The 20,265-nt window shown below is 43.8% G+C and overlaps 1 protein-coding gene across 1 annotated transcript in view; it reads right to left on the bottom strand.

The window, feature by feature from the left end:
• Positions 1 to 1,478: 1,478 nt before the first annotated feature.
• Bzw2 (basic leucine zipper and W2 domains 2) overlaps positions 1,479 to 20,265 on the bottom strand; it is a 50,833-nt gene continuing 32,046 nt past the window's right edge. The window contains exons 6-12 of the mRNA XM_055624344.1: positions 19,948 to 20,083; positions 15,169 to 15,278; positions 13,600 to 13,770; positions 11,432 to 11,578; positions 10,392 to 10,530; positions 3,097 to 3,219; positions 1,479 to 1,914 (exon numbers count right to left, since the gene is read on the bottom strand). Coding sequence (XP_055480319.1) covers positions 1,886 to 1,914; positions 3,097 to 3,219; positions 10,392 to 10,530; positions 11,432 to 11,578; positions 13,600 to 13,770; positions 15,169 to 15,278; positions 19,948 to 20,083 — 855 coding nt within the window. The 3' untranslated portion in view covers positions 1,479 to 1,885. The remainder of the gene's footprint in view (positions 1,915 to 3,096; positions 3,220 to 10,391; positions 10,531 to 11,431; positions 11,579 to 13,599; positions 13,771 to 15,168; positions 15,279 to 19,947; positions 20,084 to 20,265) is intronic.

Genomic DNA, 20,265 nt, shown 5'->3' with positions numbered 1-20,265 from the left:
TGCAGGCACATACACACACACTCAATAAGTAAATGTAGTTAAAAAAGAATACGCCAGAGACATGGCTTACCAGTTAAGAACACTGGAATCTCCTTCAGAAGACTGGCTGGGGTTCAGTTCCAAGCACCCATACGGTGGCTCAGAATTGTTCATGATTCCATTTCCAGGGACTCTGATACTTTCCATTGTGACACGTGCAGGTGAACGCACACATATAAAAAAACAGACTGTCACATCATCCTACACAGCACCACACACTTCTCATCTCCAAGGCAGTCACTTTTGTTAGTTTCAATGTCCGCTTGCCACAAATTAGCATCACGTGAGTAGGGAGCATCACTTGAAGACCAGTCCTGCCTGATGCGGGAAGCCCGACCCCAATTGTGGGCGGGACCTTCTGGCGGTAGCCCGGATTTGCAGAGGCTGCCCTGCTGCTGCTGATTCCTCCTCAGCTGAAGCCCTCAGTGACAGAGCCATTCTGTAATGGCTCCAACTGCGGGCATCGCGGCCTCACAGGCTTCTCCACATCTCAAGCGTGATTTGGACCCTGCTCCTGTCTTAATAAATTTATCCATACAGCCTACATACATTTACATATTCATTCCCTTGGTTCTGTTCCTGTAGGGGACCTAAGTGAAACAGCCGCGAATATACTGCCTTACCTCAAAAGGTCTGCAATTTTTCTTATCCGGACCTTGGGGAATATTAATTAGCCACGTTCCCTCCTTTTGTTTCAACTGTCTAAGTAACACTTTAGCCTCCTCGAACCTCACCACTGCTCTGATAGCAAGAGCACGTCACGGTTTCCAAGGATCCTGGGAAGGAGAATCAATTCACCCGACTATACAGAATACAAACAGACCCTTTAAAACGCACACTTCTTTATGCTCTCAGGAAAAATCAGACACAAGGAAAGGACAAGTAGTATGGCTCTATATGTTTACTTGCTTAACACTTGTCTGTAACTTTGAGGTGTTACTGGCAGCAAACACATATTGAAGTTAATTTCTACTTTACCTCAAAGATGACCAAAATAACAGAGTAAGGTATTCCCCGCCCCCACTAAAATTTTCAAAATAGGGTCTTACTCTGTAGCCCAAGCTGGCCTGATGTTCATTATGTAGTCGAAGCCAGCAACGATCTTGCAGCAAGCCTCCTGCTTTAGCCCCCATCATGCTGGGATTTTAGGTTTGAGTGACCGTGCCCCACCATAGCATGTTTAATGGTAAGAAATGAAACCATTTAATGTTTGAACAGGAAAAAAATAAAAAACCAACCAACCAACCAACCAACCTCTGGGGCCCTAGAGATGGCTTAGCAGATAAAAGAGCTTGTCTGGTCTCAAGTCCAAAGCCCAGAGTTTGATCTTCGTTGAAGAATTGAACTGAAATCCTCTGACCTCATGTCTGGGCCTACTCTCACATACCCCACCACACACTATACTAATAAATAAAAAGAGCTTTGAGAATATACACGAGGATTTTTAAAAAGCCATTTATTTTAAAAAACTGGTTTGTCAAATCACAGACACGAGCAGAAGAAACACAACTATTGAAGTGGCCCTGTCACGGACACCAGTGGGCGTTCACACAGTACCTGAAAATACAGCTAAAAAAAGGGGTCAGCGGAGTATGAAGCTTCAGGTTTCTACCCGACCCCTTGTTGAATGGCTTTAGTTAGCATACAGTGAGAGGTAGAGGCCCAAGTGTATTAGCTGATGCCTCAGGGCTCCGTTTAAACAAAACAGAAATGAAAACCCCTTCCCTTCTGAGCAGGGAGGTCTATCGTTTATTTCCTCGGTGCAAACAGAAGCCAAATTTCCCTCCCCAAACGCTTCAGCATTCCCAACCGCAAGTGTGGGTGTTAGGCAGTGTGCTTGAGACAGTTAGTTTTCTTCACCTTCTGACTCAGATTCTAGGAGAAAAGAAAGAAAAATCAGGTGTTTTATCAGGCTCCTTTAAATGAGATCACAAACAAGCTTGCAGCAGCCCAATGCTGTGGTCAGCCTGGCACACTCTTCTCTTTTTCTAAACCACGAATTAACTAGGCAAAACAGTTACACATGACAGCGGATCAAAACCCCTCCCTCAGTTTTACTTCCCAGTGAGCCTTGGCCTTCTAACAAGGCCCCGTGTCCACATACGTTATTCATTCCGGGCTTCTACCTGCAGCACCACTCATACGCAGAAGGCGCTGAAGTCCCCTCCAATCCCACCACACGGGGCCAGCCACATCCTTTCATCCTTGTCATCTTCCGCCAAGTGGATAATCTGAATCTGTTCTCATTTTTGTTTATTTATTTAAAAATTATGTTGCGGACATAAACATATTTTTATTTTGGTCCCAGGTATGGGATATGGGACTGATTCAGATGGTCAACAGCAGACTATTTGTCTCATGTGAGCTCTGAAGGAATCTCTTTGCCAGCTGCAGATAGTTTGAATCTGAGGACTCTGGAGAGAGAATAAATGCCAGAGCCCAGAGAGTGTGGAACCAAGAGAAAGAATAATGCTGCCCCTGCTTCCGCCTTGCTGCTCCTCTTGCTGTTGTGAGACAAGATGTTGGCAATCTACTGAAAGGATTAGACGGCTCCAAGGAACCTGACAACCCTAACCAGCAGAAAGCAATTAAGAGAACTGTGGCCCCCGTTCTCCCACTAGCCCTTTCTCTCTCCTACCTGGTGTTGGAAGGGACTGGAGTAGAGTAGGGGAAAAGATAAGAAACGTAAATAAAAAGAGTTTTTAAAAAAAGTAAGCCCACAAAACTGTATTACCCTGTTTTCAAAAAGGAATGCTAAGATGAAGGCTGGATAAAATGTTTGTGTATAAGCACAGCGTGGTAGCACACGCCTGTGATCCCAGCACTCAGGATAGCAGAGGCAGTTGGATCTCTGTTTCTCTGAGTTCGAGGCCAGCCTGGTGAGTCCAGGACAGCCAAAGCTACATAAAAAAACACTGCCTCGAGAGAACAAAACAAAACAAAGAGGTTGTGCACAAAGACACAGAAAAAATTTTAAGGAAAGTGAGGGGGAGATGAGCTGAAATAAAGTGATAAATATCCATCCAGTGACTACCAGAGTTGTTAAATGGAAGGTACCTTCTTCAGCATTTTGTAGCCACTCGACAAATTTCTTCATCTGGTCAAGAAAGACACTTTTGCCTTTGGCGGCGTGTGCTTCTTTATACCACTTCAGTATTGCTTCTTCGCTCAGAACATCGGCTGCAGTTAGAAAGCAAGGTTGCCAGGTTACTGCAAGAATGTCATGTTTTAAAATAGAGCCTCTGGGTGTGGGGGTGGTTCTGGAGAGGTGGCTGAGCAGTTGTTTTATAAGCATTTTCTGTAGCATGACGAGGACAAGAATTCAGACCCAAGCATGGATCTGTGTCCAGAATATGCCTACAATCCCAGCTCCAAGGGTATGTGTGTAAAAAATGGGAGGATTGCTGCAGCCTGTTGAATCCTAGAGCCATTGACAGACAACCCACTCTTCTATACTTATGCTGTCACTAAATTATTACCATGCTATAGTGTGATAGCCTAAATCAGTGGTTCTCAACCTTCCTAAAGCTGTGGCCCTATAATACACTTAGTTCCTCATGTTGTGGTGACCAACCATAAAATTATTTTCATTGCTGCTTTATAATTGTAATTTTGCTACTGTTATGACTTGTAATGCAAATATTTGATATGCAGGATATCTGATATGTGACTCCTGTGAAAGGGTCTTTCAACCTCCAAAGCCCTACTGGACTAAATCATAGTGCAGTATTTTCCCTGTACTACAGTAAGAGAAAGACACAGCAAAACATGTTAAATATTATCTAAAATTTTCAGTGGCACACCATTAAGTTATCATTAATTACTGTGAATTGAGGAAACTTAAGGAAAGGGGAATATGAAAACAACAACCTACACACTCTGCCAGTGTCCTACAAGGTTCCATTTTGGATTTTGTCCCCTGTCAAAGTCTAACCCACTACACAGACTGATAAATAGATGCAGTATTGATACATCATTGTAATGATACATTTGCAATTAATAAAATAATTTTGACTGAAATTATTGAATATGGCATTCATTTAAAACATCAATACTTTTATAACAAAAACATTTAGTTTTACTTTCCTTAAAAAAAAATGCAAAAACAAAACAAAATAAAACAAAAAGCAACAAAAAGCCCTGGCACTTAGAAAGGGCTCTAATTGAAGAAATGGGGAGGGGGCCACCGGCATGATGGCTCAGTGGTTAAAAGCCGTGGCTGACCTTCCAAGGACCCAGGTCCAATTCTCAGTACCCACATGGCTGTTAACTCCAGTCCCAGGAGACAGAATGAGATAGGATGACCTCTTCTGGCTTCCATAGGAACCAGACACACACATGGAGCACAGACATACAGACGGAATAGCCATACATATAAAATTAATAAAAGTTGTGGCTAGTTTAGAAAACAGGTGTTTTTTTCACTTAACAAGTCATTTAATATATTACATTTTGCAAATGAAAGATGTGTGGGCTTATTAGTTTGTGAGTATGGGATACCCTGGCATATAACAGTCATGGCATTATTCTAACTCGCCAGCCTTGTCTTTGCTCCTATTTGCAGCTTTCTATAACTCCTACCACCCCAGTCTAAGCCCATTTTTTTTTTTTTTTTTTTGTAAAGGGAGAGAGCAGATGGTTATGGCCTCAGGAAGTGGCTTGTTGCTATTCAGGGCTGCTTTGCAGTAACTTGTCAAGAATACTAATCAGGGCGTTGAGAACCCTTGTAAGTGGTACAGTGTCTTTAAGATACTTCAGGTTTAGATTTCAGTATTTTCCAAACTCTTTTGACCACACTCCCTCAGGAATACAAGAATTTTCAGCATGTATGCCCAGCCATATGCAGGTTTGGCTCTCTCTCCTGAACTACTATTGTTATAAAAATAGATTATAAGACACAACAAGTAGGGGGCATTGACAAATATATAAATGGAAACTGCATTCTTTCCACACATTAATGAACAGGGGAGGCATACAGAATGAGTCAGACAGCTGATTTCACCAGCTGCTCGGAGATACTGTTTGTAGGCCTGAGAGTTCATGCTTCTGTGTTATCACCCCACAGAGGACAAAAGGTGCCATGTACATACTAAACTGTGTCATTGACACCAAAAGTCTGGCAAAACCATATCAAATATTTTGTTTGCTAAAATCACCTAACAGTACAATGAAGAAGTTAAAAACCTCAGCTATTAGTGAATATTTTTTGAAAGACCAAATTTCTAGTACTGCGAAATCAATAATGAAAAGCCTCTTGCCATCTGGGACAGTTAGCCACACATGGATATGAAAAAGCTGAAGAGGGAGAAACAGTGTTGTGTTGTCCAACCGGCCCCCACCCCTGCCAAGATCCTTTGGTTTCCAGCACCTACATGGGGATGGGGGAGAACGGGGGGTGGGGGGGGACACGACTCATGACTGACCAACTACACTCCTCCAGAGGAATCTTAGAGGCCATCTGCCTACACACAGACAGGTGTGGCATCACTGGGGACAGAGAGGTAGGTGGATTTCTGTGAGTTTAAGGCAAGCTTGGTCTACATGGTATTTTCCTAAGACAAGGTTGTATTCTATAGCTCAGGCTGGCCTTGAACTTGTAATCCTTATGCCTTAGCCTCCTTGTGTAGCAAGGATTACAGGCAAGTGCTGCCAGGGTTGGGTTTAAAAAGGAATTAACTCTTGGGGAATGAAGAAGGGGACACTTTTGTCATGCTGAGAAAAAGTGGGAGAAGGGTTTGCTAACACTACAAGTACACTGTATTCCTTCAGGCTATTACAATATACTGTCCTTCCATCTTCCAGTTCAGAAAGTTGGGAACTCCTTTGTCATTTCTGGCACTGACTAGGACAGTGGCCATACAGCATGTATTCATCACACAAACAGTAGACAAACACAGGAGCATGACAAAGAGGTTGGGAACTGCTTAGCTTTACAACATGTTTTTTATATAGTCAAGTTGAAAACAATGCCACCGGAAACTTAGAAGATTCAGAATTTTCTATTACGAGTGTCATATAGGACACAAGTCAAAAGATAATTTTCTCTAAGAATTTTGGTTGTGTCTCCTGAGATGGGCATTTGCTTTCTCTCTCTCTCTCTCTTTCTCTCTCTTTCTCTCTCAGGCAAGCTCTACTACTGCCTGGTTCACTTTTTCTTAAAAAAAACAAGACTAGAATAAGAAACTCTGTCTTAGAAATATTTGTATGAGGCACAGAGTTTAACTTTTAAGTTTTCTATAAATGAGAAAATGACTGGGAGAAACCCCGCCATCAAAAAGAAGAAGAAGAAAAAAAAAGCCCCAGAGGTTAGGTTAGAGGCATGGGGCCCCTGGAGGTGTGACTCAGGGAACTGAACCCAGGTCCTGAGCAGAATGCACTCGTAACTGCTGAACCACCTCAGTCTGCATTTTAGCGCGGTCTCCAGAGTTGAAAGAGTTTTAAATTCACTGATCACCCAGCCTTTTCCGGCAATGTACAAGAGAGCCTGTAAGGAAAAATATCTCCTGCCATACAAGTGCCTGTTGTCTAAAATAACAGCAAAGTGAAAAACAAGTAAAAAAGATAAACATGGTAACTTAGCAAGGCTCTTAACGGTGGTAGGAACAGCCATTCTTCGGATTCCTTGTTCAAGAGAAAATGAGCATTATTTTACTTAACAAAAACACTGAATTTATAAACTCTCATTCATGGAAAATTACCTAAAAAGTAATAATTTTAACATCTCTGTAATGTATCTTTAGGTACTATTCTCATTTCTGTTGAATCTAGCAAAATAAATGTGAGGCTGGTGCTCATCCTGCCATAGGCATGTGTTGGTATAATGTTCTTGTGGAATGTATACAATTTACCCTTGTTCCATTCAAATGCTGATTTCAATCCGGACATTGCATTGTGATGCTTATTCTAAGCATCATCTATCTCAAGTTTGTATAAACATGCTACCATTTGTTCTCTGTATTGCCAATAAAATAACCAGCCAATGCTGAGCAATAGAGAGAACAGGGTGGGGACATCCTGATCTAGAGGGGAGGAGAAAGAAGTGAGTGGGAGGAGGTTCAGTAAGAGAGATCTGAGGAGAGGACCTGGAAACATCATGAGAGATGAACTGGACCTAAGATAGGACTAAAAAGCAAATATAGTGTGGGAAATCTGAATAGGAGGAAGCTATGAAGGCTTGGAGGTTTAGGATGGAGTAAGTATTGCCCAGCATTGTGCTCTAGGTTAATTAAATAAATCCTAGTCTCTGTATGGTGATTTGTGTATACAGCTGGTTTAGTAATAACCACTGTTTAACTAAAAGATAAATCAATATTAAATATTAATAACCAGCAACAGGCATGCCTGACTTCAGGGTGTTTGTAAGCGATTGTCCAGTTAGTGAAAAGCCTCTGGAAGATCTTCCTGCCTCTGCTGCTTATGTTCTGGGTGATTTCACAATTCCAGGTCACTGCTCCTTGCATTTGAGTCCGGTGACTAATAACTCAAGCAGCCGGTTTTAGTTCTTGTCCTCGGTCATGGTGAGGAGCATGATGGGGAAGGATGCTGGCACTGACCGGCAGTGAGAAGTCAGAAGGGCACTCACATGCTGCTGGTTCTGAACCCAGGCCCTCTCTCCAAGAGACTCATGTTTTGAAAGCTTGCTCCACATCTCACGGTGCTATTACAGGCTACAGAGCCTTTCACAAGTGTGGGCAGGTGGCAGAGATGTCACTTGGAGTGGGCCTTTGAGAGTTAGGCCTGGCTCTGGTGCTGGCTTCCCTCTGTGCTTCCTGTGAACAGCTTCTGCCACGTGCCTACTGTCATGGGTTGAAACCCACTGGAACCATTTTCCCAAATGAGCATTTCTTTCTACAAGCTGCTTCTGTCAGGTATGATGGTTACCACAATACAAAAAGCTGTGACAGTGACCATGTAACAAGTCCTTTCCTTCAGTCAGCCATGGCACTGCTGGGCAGAACTGTTGGCTAGGTGCTGGCAGTATAACCTGAACATTTCTTTAAAAAACAAAAAACAAACAAAAACAACAACAACTCATTGTATACAACAAAGGGCTCTGCCTGTGGATAAATGCACAGCACACGTGGATACCATAGTAGAAGAAACTGTCAGACCCCCTGGGACCATTGTTACAGACAGTAGTGGACCACCATGTAGGTGCCCGGCACGGAACCCATGTGCTCCGAACTGAGCCACCTCTCCACCCCCCCAGGTTCTTCTTTTGAAAATTATGTATTTATGTGGATTGGTGTTTTGCCTGCATGTATGTCTGGAGGTCATGTGCATGCGGTGCCTGAAGAAACCAGAAGAGGGTGTTGCTTCCCCGGGAACTGGAATTACTACTTGCCAGCAACTGTACGGGTGCTGGAATTGGATCTGGGTCCTCTGAAAGAGCAGTCACTGAGCGCTCTTAACTGCTGAGCCACCTCCCAAGACTCCAGGTTTGCTTTTCATGTGAGACACTTGCTGAGCTCCAATTCTAAGACACTAGTATCTTTGGTGCACATCCAAAAAGAACTAATAATAAATAATTTCAAATGATATTCTGCAGTTACTGCATTTTTAAAATTATTTTTTTAAATCAAATTATATCCAGTTAGTTAACGTATTGTGTGTGCGCTACAGCGAGCCACATGTGGAGACCAAAGAACACCCTGAGAGAGTTGGTGCTCTCTCTACACCACGTGGGTCCCAGGGATCTAACTTCAGCTGTCACCTTTGGCAGCAGGCTTCTTGACTAGTGAGCCACCTGGCCGGCATGGATATTCTATTCTTTTACTGAAATGATGATCATTGTGACACACCTCACTGTCTTAGTTAGAGCTTCTGTTGCTGTGATAAAACACTGACCAAAAGCAATGCAGGGAAGAAAGGGTTTACTTCATCCTGCAACTGGTAGTCTATCATCCAGAGAAGTCAGGGCAGGAGCCTGGAGGTACTGGCTCCTGGTGGCTCACTCAGCTGCTTCCTTACAGCCCACAGAATCCCACCCGAGAGGGGGCATGGCCCACAATGAGCTGGGTCCTCCCACATCAGTCACTTGTATTAAGAAAATGCTCTAGAGGCTCCACCCCCAGACTGGTGGAGGCACTTTCTCAGCAGAGGTTCCCTTTCTCAAACAACTCTAGCTGGGGTCAAACTGACATAAAACTACCCAGTACACTTATTGTTCTACAGACATAAACACCACCCTCCAAGACTTGCAGGGAACATGTATTCATGTTAGGAATCTGGGTAGCTAATTAAAATTCATAGTGAAACCCCTCTAAGCATAAAAAAAAAAGCCACCCATTAATCAAATCACCCATTACGTAAAATATTTATAATACAAAGTGTTAGTTATTATTGAAAGCAGACAACTTTTCGGGACAGGGGTGAGGGATGCATCTGAACATGATCCTAATTAAACTCACTTGGTTAATAAGAAAAAAAGATGTGAAAGGCAAAGGGGGGCTGGCTGGGATAAAGGAGGTCAGTAGGAATGGGGGAGGAGGAAGGGGAGTGGGTAATATATGATCAAAATACATCATATATTCAAGGGATCCATGGTGGTGAAAACCCAAGAAAAGCATAGCAGGTACCTTTAAGAATACAGAGGGGAGATAAATTTAGCTTATGATAGATTTAGCTTATGTTACTTCATATCTGTGATGTTTTACTACTTATGTATGTAACGACCTTTGTAATATTCAAAATATATCACCCAACATCTCCTCTCCCCCCATATAATCTGGCCCCCAAACAGCCCAGAATCACTTCTGTATGCTGTAGATATGGAGACTCGGATCAGTCAGAGCATTTAACATTCATTTTTAGTGCTAGTTGTCATGGCAACCTGAACCTTACAAATACAATGAAAAGACAGTAAATGCGAATACTTAAAAATAGCCTTGCCTTAGAAAAACAGAATGGATGGGCCCAGCAACTTAAACGACAAGTGAAAGGTTAATTATTCCAGCAATTTTCAAGTCAGCCTTATGGCACCTAAATGGGTCTGAATACAGTATATATAACACTCGGATAATCACTGTTATTAGAGCTAATTGTTTCAATTTAGACGCAGACTTGATTATCTTATATAATTACACTCGTTCCCTATAGCCAAGAAACAACCCGCTCATCCCTCATCCTCTGGCAGCTTTGACCGGTAAGCAGTGTTCAGGTGCCTAACTAGCAACGGTTCCTGATGCAGGGCATGCAAAATGCATGCTGTCTCTCTTTCTGCGATAAGGCCAATGTCAAAACTTTCTCCAGTCTTTGGTGGTCCTCAAAAGGACAGGCTCCCGACCTCTGCCTTCCCCATCTCTGCCCTCAAAGAGCTTCAACAAAGATAGAGGTGCAATGGTGATACTGACCTTTATAGAAGAGAACCACGATCTTCTGGAAGGCTTTCATGAAGTGGATGTTGTCATAGCAGTATTCCTGGACCTTCTGGAGGAGGACCAGCTCTGACTGGCCTTGGGAACTGAACACAGCCAGCAGGGGAGCATATTGCTAGAACGGAGCAGAAGGAAAGGTGAGACCCAGAGCCAACACTGTTGCAATCTCAGCAGCGACTTGGAGGTTCAATTTTATACCAGGGCATCTCATTAGACTTTCTTCACAATATGCACGTGTATGCATTTGGTCTTTTTAGAGACCAAATGAGGCCCATCTATGTCACAGACAGCTACAGAAGCCCTGTGTACACTGGGCATCGTGGAAGTGAAATCACATCTTCATGGACCGTGGTGCGGCTAGCCCTACCGTTAGGATGCTGGGATTCTTCTCCAAGTCCCACGCGCCACAAGCCACCTGAAAGGCCTCTTTCTGTTGTTCCCACATCCGGACACATCTGCTTTTCTGTTAGTGCTAGAGAGCCATTGCTTTTTTCCAAGACCTACTCATTTCCCTTTCACAGAGATGTCCCCATCTGGAACGGACGGCTCACTCCTCCCACCCCACAGCCACCGACAGCCACCATCCATGAACACTGTGTTTACATTCCAACCTTGACTGCCTAACTGAACTCTCCGGTTCTGCAGTTTCCACTCACCTTAGTGTGGGGGCATGCCGATCTACACCTCAGAATGCACAGCTCACAGTCAATTCACTTCTCCCAGTCTAGTGTCTACTCGGCTTACTCACATAAGATTGGGCATTTTCCCACATATGGAACAGTCAATAGTCAGCTCATTCATCGTAAGTGACTCTGGATATCCCAGATGTTTTCACATGAGAACGCGTTTCATGCTCTAACATTTGAAACTTTCTATGCAGTGCCAGATTTGAAAAGGACAAGTGTTAAGCCCCAGGGGGAGATGCAATTGTCACCCACTTGCTCTTTTGCTCTGTTACACCCTCAGGGCGTGCAGCTGACCTACCACAGAGCAGCTTCCCACTCAAGCCCTGTTACCTTGAGGTGCTTAAGAGCCTGTTCCGCCACCAGCTCCTCCTTCTTGTTCCATTCCACGGCGTTCATGACACAAGTCCACAGAAGGCCGATCACAGCGGTCTCCGGAAGGTCGTTCCTTTTCATTTCCTCTTTCACATAAAGCACCACCTACACAGAAAGAGTGGCAGGGAGCAACAGCAGATCAAGTATAAACCTAGGGGCTGGGGGTAGGGTGGGAATTCCTAGACTCAGTTCCTTATCTCTAATACACAGCCTCAAATGATAAAATGAAAGCAGAGTATAACATCTGTTTTTACTCCATAAGCTTACTTCCATACAAAAGCTGCTAGATGGCATGGAATAAGGGAAAGGTTTTGTTTCCTGGATAATAATGAAATGGTGAACACTTTGGGCTCCATAGAAAGGGCGCTTGGTTCAGACTGACTTTCTTTGGGTTTGAAGGAAAACAACAGGTCAGTGAATTTTTATCTCTTGTTCTCAAAATTAAACTTGTTGATGGGTATGTCTTGGGCTTGTACAATTCGCTCTCTACAATATATCCTTTAATTCCTACTCTTGAGCTGATTCTCATGTCCCATATCAGGAAAAGTCAATCGGTAAAGACACTGCAGAGTGCAAAGACAGCTTCCCCCTCCTTTCTTTCCGGACACTTGCATGGGGATGACCTTGAACCTTCCCCGACTAGCTGCTAGGATAGAACTGAAGGCTCACACACACCAACCAAGCATCCTACCAAACAAGCTACACCCCAAATCCTGCAACTTTTTCTTTCTTTGATTTATATCAGGCCAGCAACACTAAGCAGGTTATTTTCCCTTTCAAATTACATAAAAACTTATTCTCAGTTCTGATCGTCTGGAACGTGGGTCTGCCCAGTGACATGTTCCTTACCACACTCAAATGCTACACCTTCTTCTTACTGAGATGGAGTCACCGTTACAGGGAACCCTTAGATGTGACTGAAAGCCACACAGCATCTCAGGTATGCTATTCTGTAACTAGTAACACACCCGATTTCCCTTTTGTGTGTGAGACGGTAACTGTTTTTATTAGTTCTGAGCTGAACTTCAGAAATAGAGAGCTGGCTGGACCACCAGCCAGAGCCTGTGGTTCCTTGAATGAACAGGAACGGGGACAGGCCTGCATCTAAAGGCATCACTATGATTTCCCTGTAGTTTACCTTGCTCATGGAACGCCTTGTACAACGGTAGTGTGAAGAATACGGCTGAAATCACGGTGGACCGTGAGGCTGTGAATGCACGAGCATTTGCTGTGCTAACACCCCCACCTGGTGGACAGCTGCCAGTCTGCGCACCGGCAGCTCTCAGCCCAGCTTAGTGCACAGCAGAAACAGCCAAGGCACAGGGACTTGGGAGTAGAAGGTCCCCCGGGCTACCATCAGAATTGATCATATAGAAGGGGTGTTTTTCTCAGCTTAAAGAACGCCTTTCCGGATGCACAAACAGTTACTGCTATCTACAGCACAGCAAAGCATGCACAGACGTGGTTCCAAACCCTGCAGCTTTTACACAGCTACTGCAAAGGGCTGAACAAGATGCTGGCCCATCTGATGTCTCCCAGCGTGGATTTGTTTTCTTCTTGGAAGGTGCTGGGACTCAGTTCAATGGTGGAGCTCATGCTGGGCACGCATGAAGTCCCTGGTTTGACTCCAATCTCCATGAAAAAGGAGACAAGCAACATATTCACACCCAGTGCGGCAAAATGCCCAGCTTTGACACCAAACTAGAGTGTGCAGGTAGAGAACCCACAATAGAGTAGAAATGCCACAGTGTGGGATTTTATAACAGCAGAGAGCCAACTTTACATGTTCATGAAACAGTTTGGTAATCAGCCTGGTAAAATGAGCCAGGTGAGCCAAAATATCATTAATTTCTGGAGTACCCCAAAATCCAATAAAATAGTATTTTGAGTGAGTACTTTGTGCCAACTTAAATGCTAGGAACAGGGGAACAGTGCATAGCAATAAACTCAAGGGAGGGGAAGGAAGCACGCACGCACGCACGCAGTTTTTGCAGGGCCGGGGATGGAAACTACGGCCTTGTAGATACTTATTCAAGTGCTCCACCACTGAACACACCTGTACCCATCAAATGTGTATACTGTACTGGTGCTCCCACGGCCCCCCACCCGTTATCTGTGTGTCGTACCTCCTTGATGGGACACTCCTGAGACAGTCGCTCTTGCAGCTCCTTCTGCAGCTCCTTCCTGGTGCCCAGTGACTGCTGGACTCGAAGGAAGTCCGACAGCTCCTTCAGCCCCGCATCAGTGAAGTACTTAGCGAAATGGTCCACACTCTGTCTGTTCACCGGGAAGAGTTCCTGGAGGAGAGTAGGAGGTGTGTAAAGCACAGGATAGTGTTCACAGGTTAACACCACTCGTGATCTCTCACATCCAGGTGAGGTGGACTCTTCCACAGAGGAGTGAGATTCCCACAGAGTTACTGAGCTGGAATCTTTTAAAATAACATTTTATAGAGAGGACTGGGCAAACAGACACTTTTGCTTCGGCTCACTGGAACGAGCAATCCCTTTTTCTTTCACTCTAATCAATAATAGACAGAACTAAATTTGCTTGACTAAATGAAGATGATAAAAAATTTGATAAGTGTTTTAAACTGTTAGCTGCTCACACGGCTTCTGTAATTGAGTTAGCAAGTCTCTTTCCGTAAAGCAGAAAAGATTGGGAACACTAGGAAAAAACACCACGCGTCCCCAGGGACCCCCATTCTCCTCCTGAGCAAATGCTGCAGCTATTTAGAAACTGAAAAGGAGCCGTGTGTTCGGGGTGTGTGTGTATGCCATTCTCCACTAATGATGGCAGCACTCAATTAAGTTCTGAGCGAGACCCAAGCCAAACCGCCTCATCCGCTGCTCAGTTTCTTACATAACTCTGATGGAATGTTTTGTTAAAACAACAAAAAAAAGAGCAAAACTCCATCGCTGCCTTCACATTTTCATCACTCCACTTTACCCTACGCAGCTTGGCACCTGGTCAGGAACACTTAGTCACGATCTAATCCTGTGTGAGTTCAGCAACCAGCTATGGGGCTAAGGCGATTTTCACAGCTCTCACATTTCTCAAATGGCTGTCGCGCCTGAGAAACAGACGCGTGCTTTACATTGGTTAGATCTGCACGCGTGCTGCCAGGCAAGGCGCTGCAGCTCTACCTTAGTGGACAGACCCGTTGATAAATGTCAATACCACGCCAGCCAACTTCCAGATAGGTGTGTTTACGCTCCTTCTAGTTTTAAGTGGATACGACTATATATCCAACAAAGAGCAGCTTAAAAGAAGGGTGGAATTTGGCTCTCAGTTGGGGGTAGCACGCAGTAGGAGTGCATTGGTTTGCACCGCCATCCAGGGAGCACAGAAAGGACACGCCGAGAGTCAGCTGGCTTTCCCCTCCCCCCGCTTCTTATTCAGTGCATACATCCCCCCGCCCCTTTGGATGGTCCTACCAGCATACAGCAACCCCACCCCGTGCCATTATTCCTCTCTAGCAAAACCCTCAAACATTCCCAAAAGTATTTCTCAAGATTGGCCTAGGACTATTTTATTTATTTAAAATATATTACGGTGTATATAGGAGTTAAATGAAATTATTTTCTCTGTAATAATGAGAAATTAAAACACCCCAGTTCAGCAAAGACCCTGGCACGTCCTGACAACACCCTGATAGCAGCCACACACACAAGCTTTGATGCAAAAACACTTACGAGCAGCCTCTTGTCCAAGTTGGCTTTTCTCAAGGAAGAGGTAACAGAATTGGCATCTTTCTCTGCCATCCAGGCTTTGAAAAGCTTGACAGCAAAGGAAGCTGCAATGCCTGTTAAAAGAAAGCGAGAATGTCATTCCTGTGTACTGGAGACTGCTTGTGAAGACGTATATTTCTGAGTAGGTTTCCTGAAATGAGGAACAGAGAGAAAATTTGGTTTGGAAGTGAGGAAAGTGGTAGACAGACCTGCATGCATAGCTCTCTTCTCCTACTATAAACAAACTTCTTCCTGAGCAAGAACCTGGGGAGAGAGGCTCATGCCCTGACAACAGCAGCAGAGGTGGAGGCAGGAGCATTGCTACAAGTGACAGACAGGCTGGGTGGCTACACAGGAAGTTTGAGGACAGGCAGGGCACATGGTGATATCCCACTTATAAAAACCAAAACAAACTAACAGCAACAAATCAACAAGGAAAATAAATGAAAACAGGCTCTGGCCATGCAGTGGTAGTACGTGGACTTTAATCCCAGCACTATGGAGTCAGAGGCAGGTGGATCTCTTGAGTTCAAGGCCAGTCTGGTCTACAGAGTGAGTTCTAGGACAGCCAGGGCTATATAGAGAAACTCTGTCTCAAAAAACAAAAGCAAACTACCAACAATAACAACAACACAACAAAAACGTTTTCATATCAGGACTGATTCCAATCTGGTATAACTTAATTATTCACGTGCTTATTAACTCATTCATTCATGCTTACTGAGTGCGTGTGCTTGTGGCCACGCATTGGACAGAGTCAATGCTGGTGATGTTTGTGTAGTCCTGGCTGTCCTTGAACTAGCTCTGCTGATCTCACAGAGATCAGCCTGCCTCTGCCTCCCAGGTTAAAGGTGGGAGCCACTACCTTCAGCTCTTTATCTTGTCTTCTGAGATAGGATCTCTTCACTGGCCAGAGGTTGGCCTAGCCTAGTTTGGACACTAAGCCCCAGGAACCTCCCTGTTTTTGCTTCTAGGTACTGGAGTTAAACATGTACCCCCAGGTCTGGGTTTCTACATGGCTACTGGCTATTCAATTATAATATGGCTAGGCAAAGTACCAATCCCAAGAACTCAAAAGTCCATCTGATGGCTGCTAGGGTCATAGGTTTGTAAACCTTGATATTTAGAGGGCTAAAGCTGTACTTAGCAAATTTAGGATAACCATTGGAGACTTTGGGAGGAAAGCTGGCGACTTACTTTCATGGAATGGAATGTGTTAGGGCAAAAGGTATTCTATAATGAAAAAACGGCAGACAATGATTTGTGCTCAGGTTGATGCCAAGCCTATGGCTGGGTATTTTTGCCATCTGGTCACTGAGTTGTTTTTACTAGAAAACAATCAGACCTGGGGAAAAGTATTCAGCACCAGCAAGGGAGCCCACTGCATCTGCATAACTGCAGAAATTATGATCAAGAGATAATGGCAAAGGACGAGACAGAAGTGGTCTACAAAGTCACCCCAGAGAGCCTGGCAGATGGAGAAGGCTTCCTGTTCCGTCTCATGACATCCTCATTACAGAAGGGAAAATAGAGAGGAAGTCCAAGTTTGATATGTGGGAGAGCCCAGAGACCTTCATGGCAGAAGGCGTCGCTCCTGAGTGGCCACTGAAATTGAGATGGGCGCTGGGGGTGGGGGCAAGCTGATGTCCCCTCTTTTAAAGATTCAGACTTATGGTTTTTAAGGTTTTGGTTTTGTTGAATTAGGGTCATGCAATTCTCCTGCCTCAGCTTTCCACATACTAGAATGACAGCAGTGTACGTCCAGTGACAGCTGATTTGTTAAGTGATGCCATAAGGACCGATAGTGACTGAAGGGAACTATCAATGAGGACGACCACCAACCTTTCAGCTTAGGTTTCTCTTCTGACAAACAAAATAAAATAAAATAAATCGTTGAATTAACACAATGTCAGGGCTGCTTAAAATTAAACACTTCTAGAATATTTAATAGTTCTGATGCATGTTTGGATGTTAATCAGGAAACCACTCAATCCAAATCTGAATCAAGATTATTTCCTAAAGTAAACAGGTAGCTAGCTAGCAGACAGTTTTCTGTAAACACTTCTAATTTCCAAATTTAAATTTATATTGCATTTGATGATGACGTAAGATATAGTGGAAATATTTAACTGGTTTTCCTAAATTGGATGTTCTGCCTACATTGGGGGCATAAGCAGTTACCAGTTTCTCCTTTACTCCTTGCTGAAAGGATTTCTATTTTGGTCAAACCAGGCTGACTTCGGATTAGTCTCAGTCCTGGAGCCTCCTCCTTGTTTGTTAGGTCAGTGACCTCAGCAACCTACGTCCTGGGCCATTATGGTAAGTGATTTTCTGCTGAACGTGAAAATGAAGATAGGTGCCATGGCTGATCTGGAGACACTGGATGATGATCAGGGAAACCACCCTTGGGATGATGTCCATGCTACGGACGATGTTCCTCTTCACTCCTACCCTTACAATTAGCATTTCAGTTAAAAAAATATATATTTTATGGGCCAGCAAAATGGCTCAGCAGTTAAAGGTGCTTATGTAAGCCTGCTGCCATGAGTTCAATCCCTGGAATCTACAAAAAGTTAAAAGAGAGAGTTGACTCCATAAAGTTGTCCACCAACCAGCACTTGAGTTCTGAGAAAGTAAATACACATACACGTGCACACACGCACACTCACACGCACTTTTTAAAGAAGTACGTGTGAGGATTATGCTGACTGCTTTTTAAAAAGCTTTTGCTTCTTGGGCAGTGGGGGAGAAATGGGGCTGCAGACCTGCTGGGCAGGCGCTCTGTCCCTGAGCACCGCTCCAGCCCACAGCACAAACCTCAAACATTCTGAGCAGTTCACGAAAATTAATACAGCTTTAACAGAGTTAGGTGATGAAATAAAAATCAAACTATTCCATAATCTGTCTTGTAAGGTAGAAAGCAAAGCAGAACTGAACATTTTGTATTAGAACACTTGGTGCTGTTTTTGTAGCTACTCTTTAGGGAGTGGAATGGCCCTATTCTCCTGTGTGTTACTAGACAGGAGTTGAGCAAAGGCATATTCCAAACCTCTAGTTTCTAAGGATGGTAAACTATGAGGAAAAAGCATGATGCAAACTCAAAGTCACTCCCATAGCAAAGGCATCTTCCTTCCCAATTTATTATCAGCAACTATCACAGAAAGGTTGAGCACATGGAGCTATAAATTCTACAATGGTTGTTGTTAAAAACTTATTTTTACTGTATATGTACATATGCCCATGAAGCTAGAAGAGGGCACTGGTTCCCCCGAAATCCAGAGTTGTATGCAGTTATGAACCCCCCCCCCCGAAGATGATGTTGGGAACTGAGCCCTCATCTTCTGCAAGAACATAAAGTGCTACAAACTGAGCCCCACACTTAGGTTTTACATTAAGATGATTATTTTACCTTCTTTTTGTGAGCAAAAAAATGGCTAACAAGATATATGAAGTGTCCTCCTTTCAGAAAAATACTTTCAAATATCCCGTACTAACAACATACTACTGATTCCAGAATCCTAAGCCAAACACTGTGGACAACTAGCATAATGCCACTTGTCTCTTGACTTACTGTTTTTTTTTTTTTGTTGTTGTTGTTTTTTAAAGCTATGAGAGAACTGTAAGCCCTCTCAACATGGGTCTGAATGAAGTTCGGCCTTCCTACACACAGCAGAAAAACTCCCCAGAAGAAACAGATGTTTTCACAAAAGCTCCTTTAATTTTTTTTTAAGGAAAATGACTGTTTTGAGTCTAATTGTAATTTACATACCATTACCCTCCTACAAGAAAATAGCCCACTTTTGTTTTATTCTGCAATCAATTATTTCAGCAGTGCCTCTTAATACTTCAACATTTGCACAAGCCACTTTCTGGTGGTGCATTCTTGACTTTGAAATTACTCATTGTCTTTTGGACAATGAATGCCTTAAAAAAAAAAAAAGATATTTTCTTATTTTTGTGTGTGCTTGTATGTGTGTGGGTCCAAGGTCAGAGAGTGTGGGATTCCCCAGCTGTGGTTACAGAGAGTTGTAAGCTGCTGGGAAGGGCAGTCTGGTCCTCTGTGGGAGCAGCAAGTGCTCCTAGCCAAAAAGCTGTCTAAAATGAACATCCAAGAAAGGTGGCTACCAGATCTTTGTGTTTGTCTAGTTTCTCTCATGGAGGCAGAGCATTGCTATGTTGTTCAGGCTAGCCTGGAATTCACTAGGTAGCCCAAGCTGGCCTTGAACCCGTAGGACCCTTAGGTTTTAGCCTACTGATAAGTTCCACAGATCCAAAGCAGAAACAGTTTAGGGACTATTTTGAAAATGATGGGAAATTTCTGGTTCCTACATAAAATTGGAGTTTACTGGCTGACATTTTCTCTCCAAATGTTAAAGGGTCCTATGAAGCACACAACAGTGCCAGACAATGAAGGGTTACTCATACAAAGAGGCTGGGAGCACCTGAGCTGGCAGAAAAAGTTTGGATCTAATCAATTTCAAGCTATCCACAACCTGTCCAAGATTTTAGATTGCAAGTAGAATTGCAAATGCCAATATATAGCATGCACATTCTTCTTCTAATTCCTTATAATAAGCGTGTACTTAAAACATTACTTGGATGTATGTGCCCACACACACACACACACACACACACACACACACACACACACACACACTCGTATATGGAGGACAGGCAGTTTTCTAACTGTTTCTAGTGCTCCTTTTTTCCCCCACCCAAGTTCTAAGAGCTCAGTGCCATTACCTTCTTTGACTAAGCTGTCGGTGAAGAGGCTGGTGAGGATGGTGGCTGGGAGCGTCCCGTTGCCCAGCAGGATCCCGGACAGCATCGCCAACTTTGTCTGTTCTGCTTCAGAAAATGCTTTAAGGAAGAGGAGAAGCTGTGGGTCAAAAAAAAAAAAAAAAAAAAAGAGACGGCATTTCTATAAACCCGGACACCAGGGTAGGCAGACAGTGATGCGCCGACGCCATCCACCCACGCCGAGGGGCTGAAGTAGGTCATCATACAGTGCGGTTGTCATACTTTGGAAGTACATGTCCAATCGTGTGGAAGGTAAGGCGG

The sequence above is a fragment of the Psammomys obesus genome, unplaced genomic scaffold (assembly GCF_907164565.1).
Source record: "Psammomys obesus unplaced genomic scaffold, mPsaObe1.curated_primary_1811, whole genome shotgun sequence".
In the NCBI taxonomy this organism is placed as follows: domain Eukaryota; kingdom Metazoa; phylum Chordata; class Mammalia; order Rodentia; family Muridae; genus Psammomys; species Psammomys obesus.
Note: the sequence above shows the minus strand (reverse complement) of the source record. Positions and strands in the feature narration are given on the sequence as shown.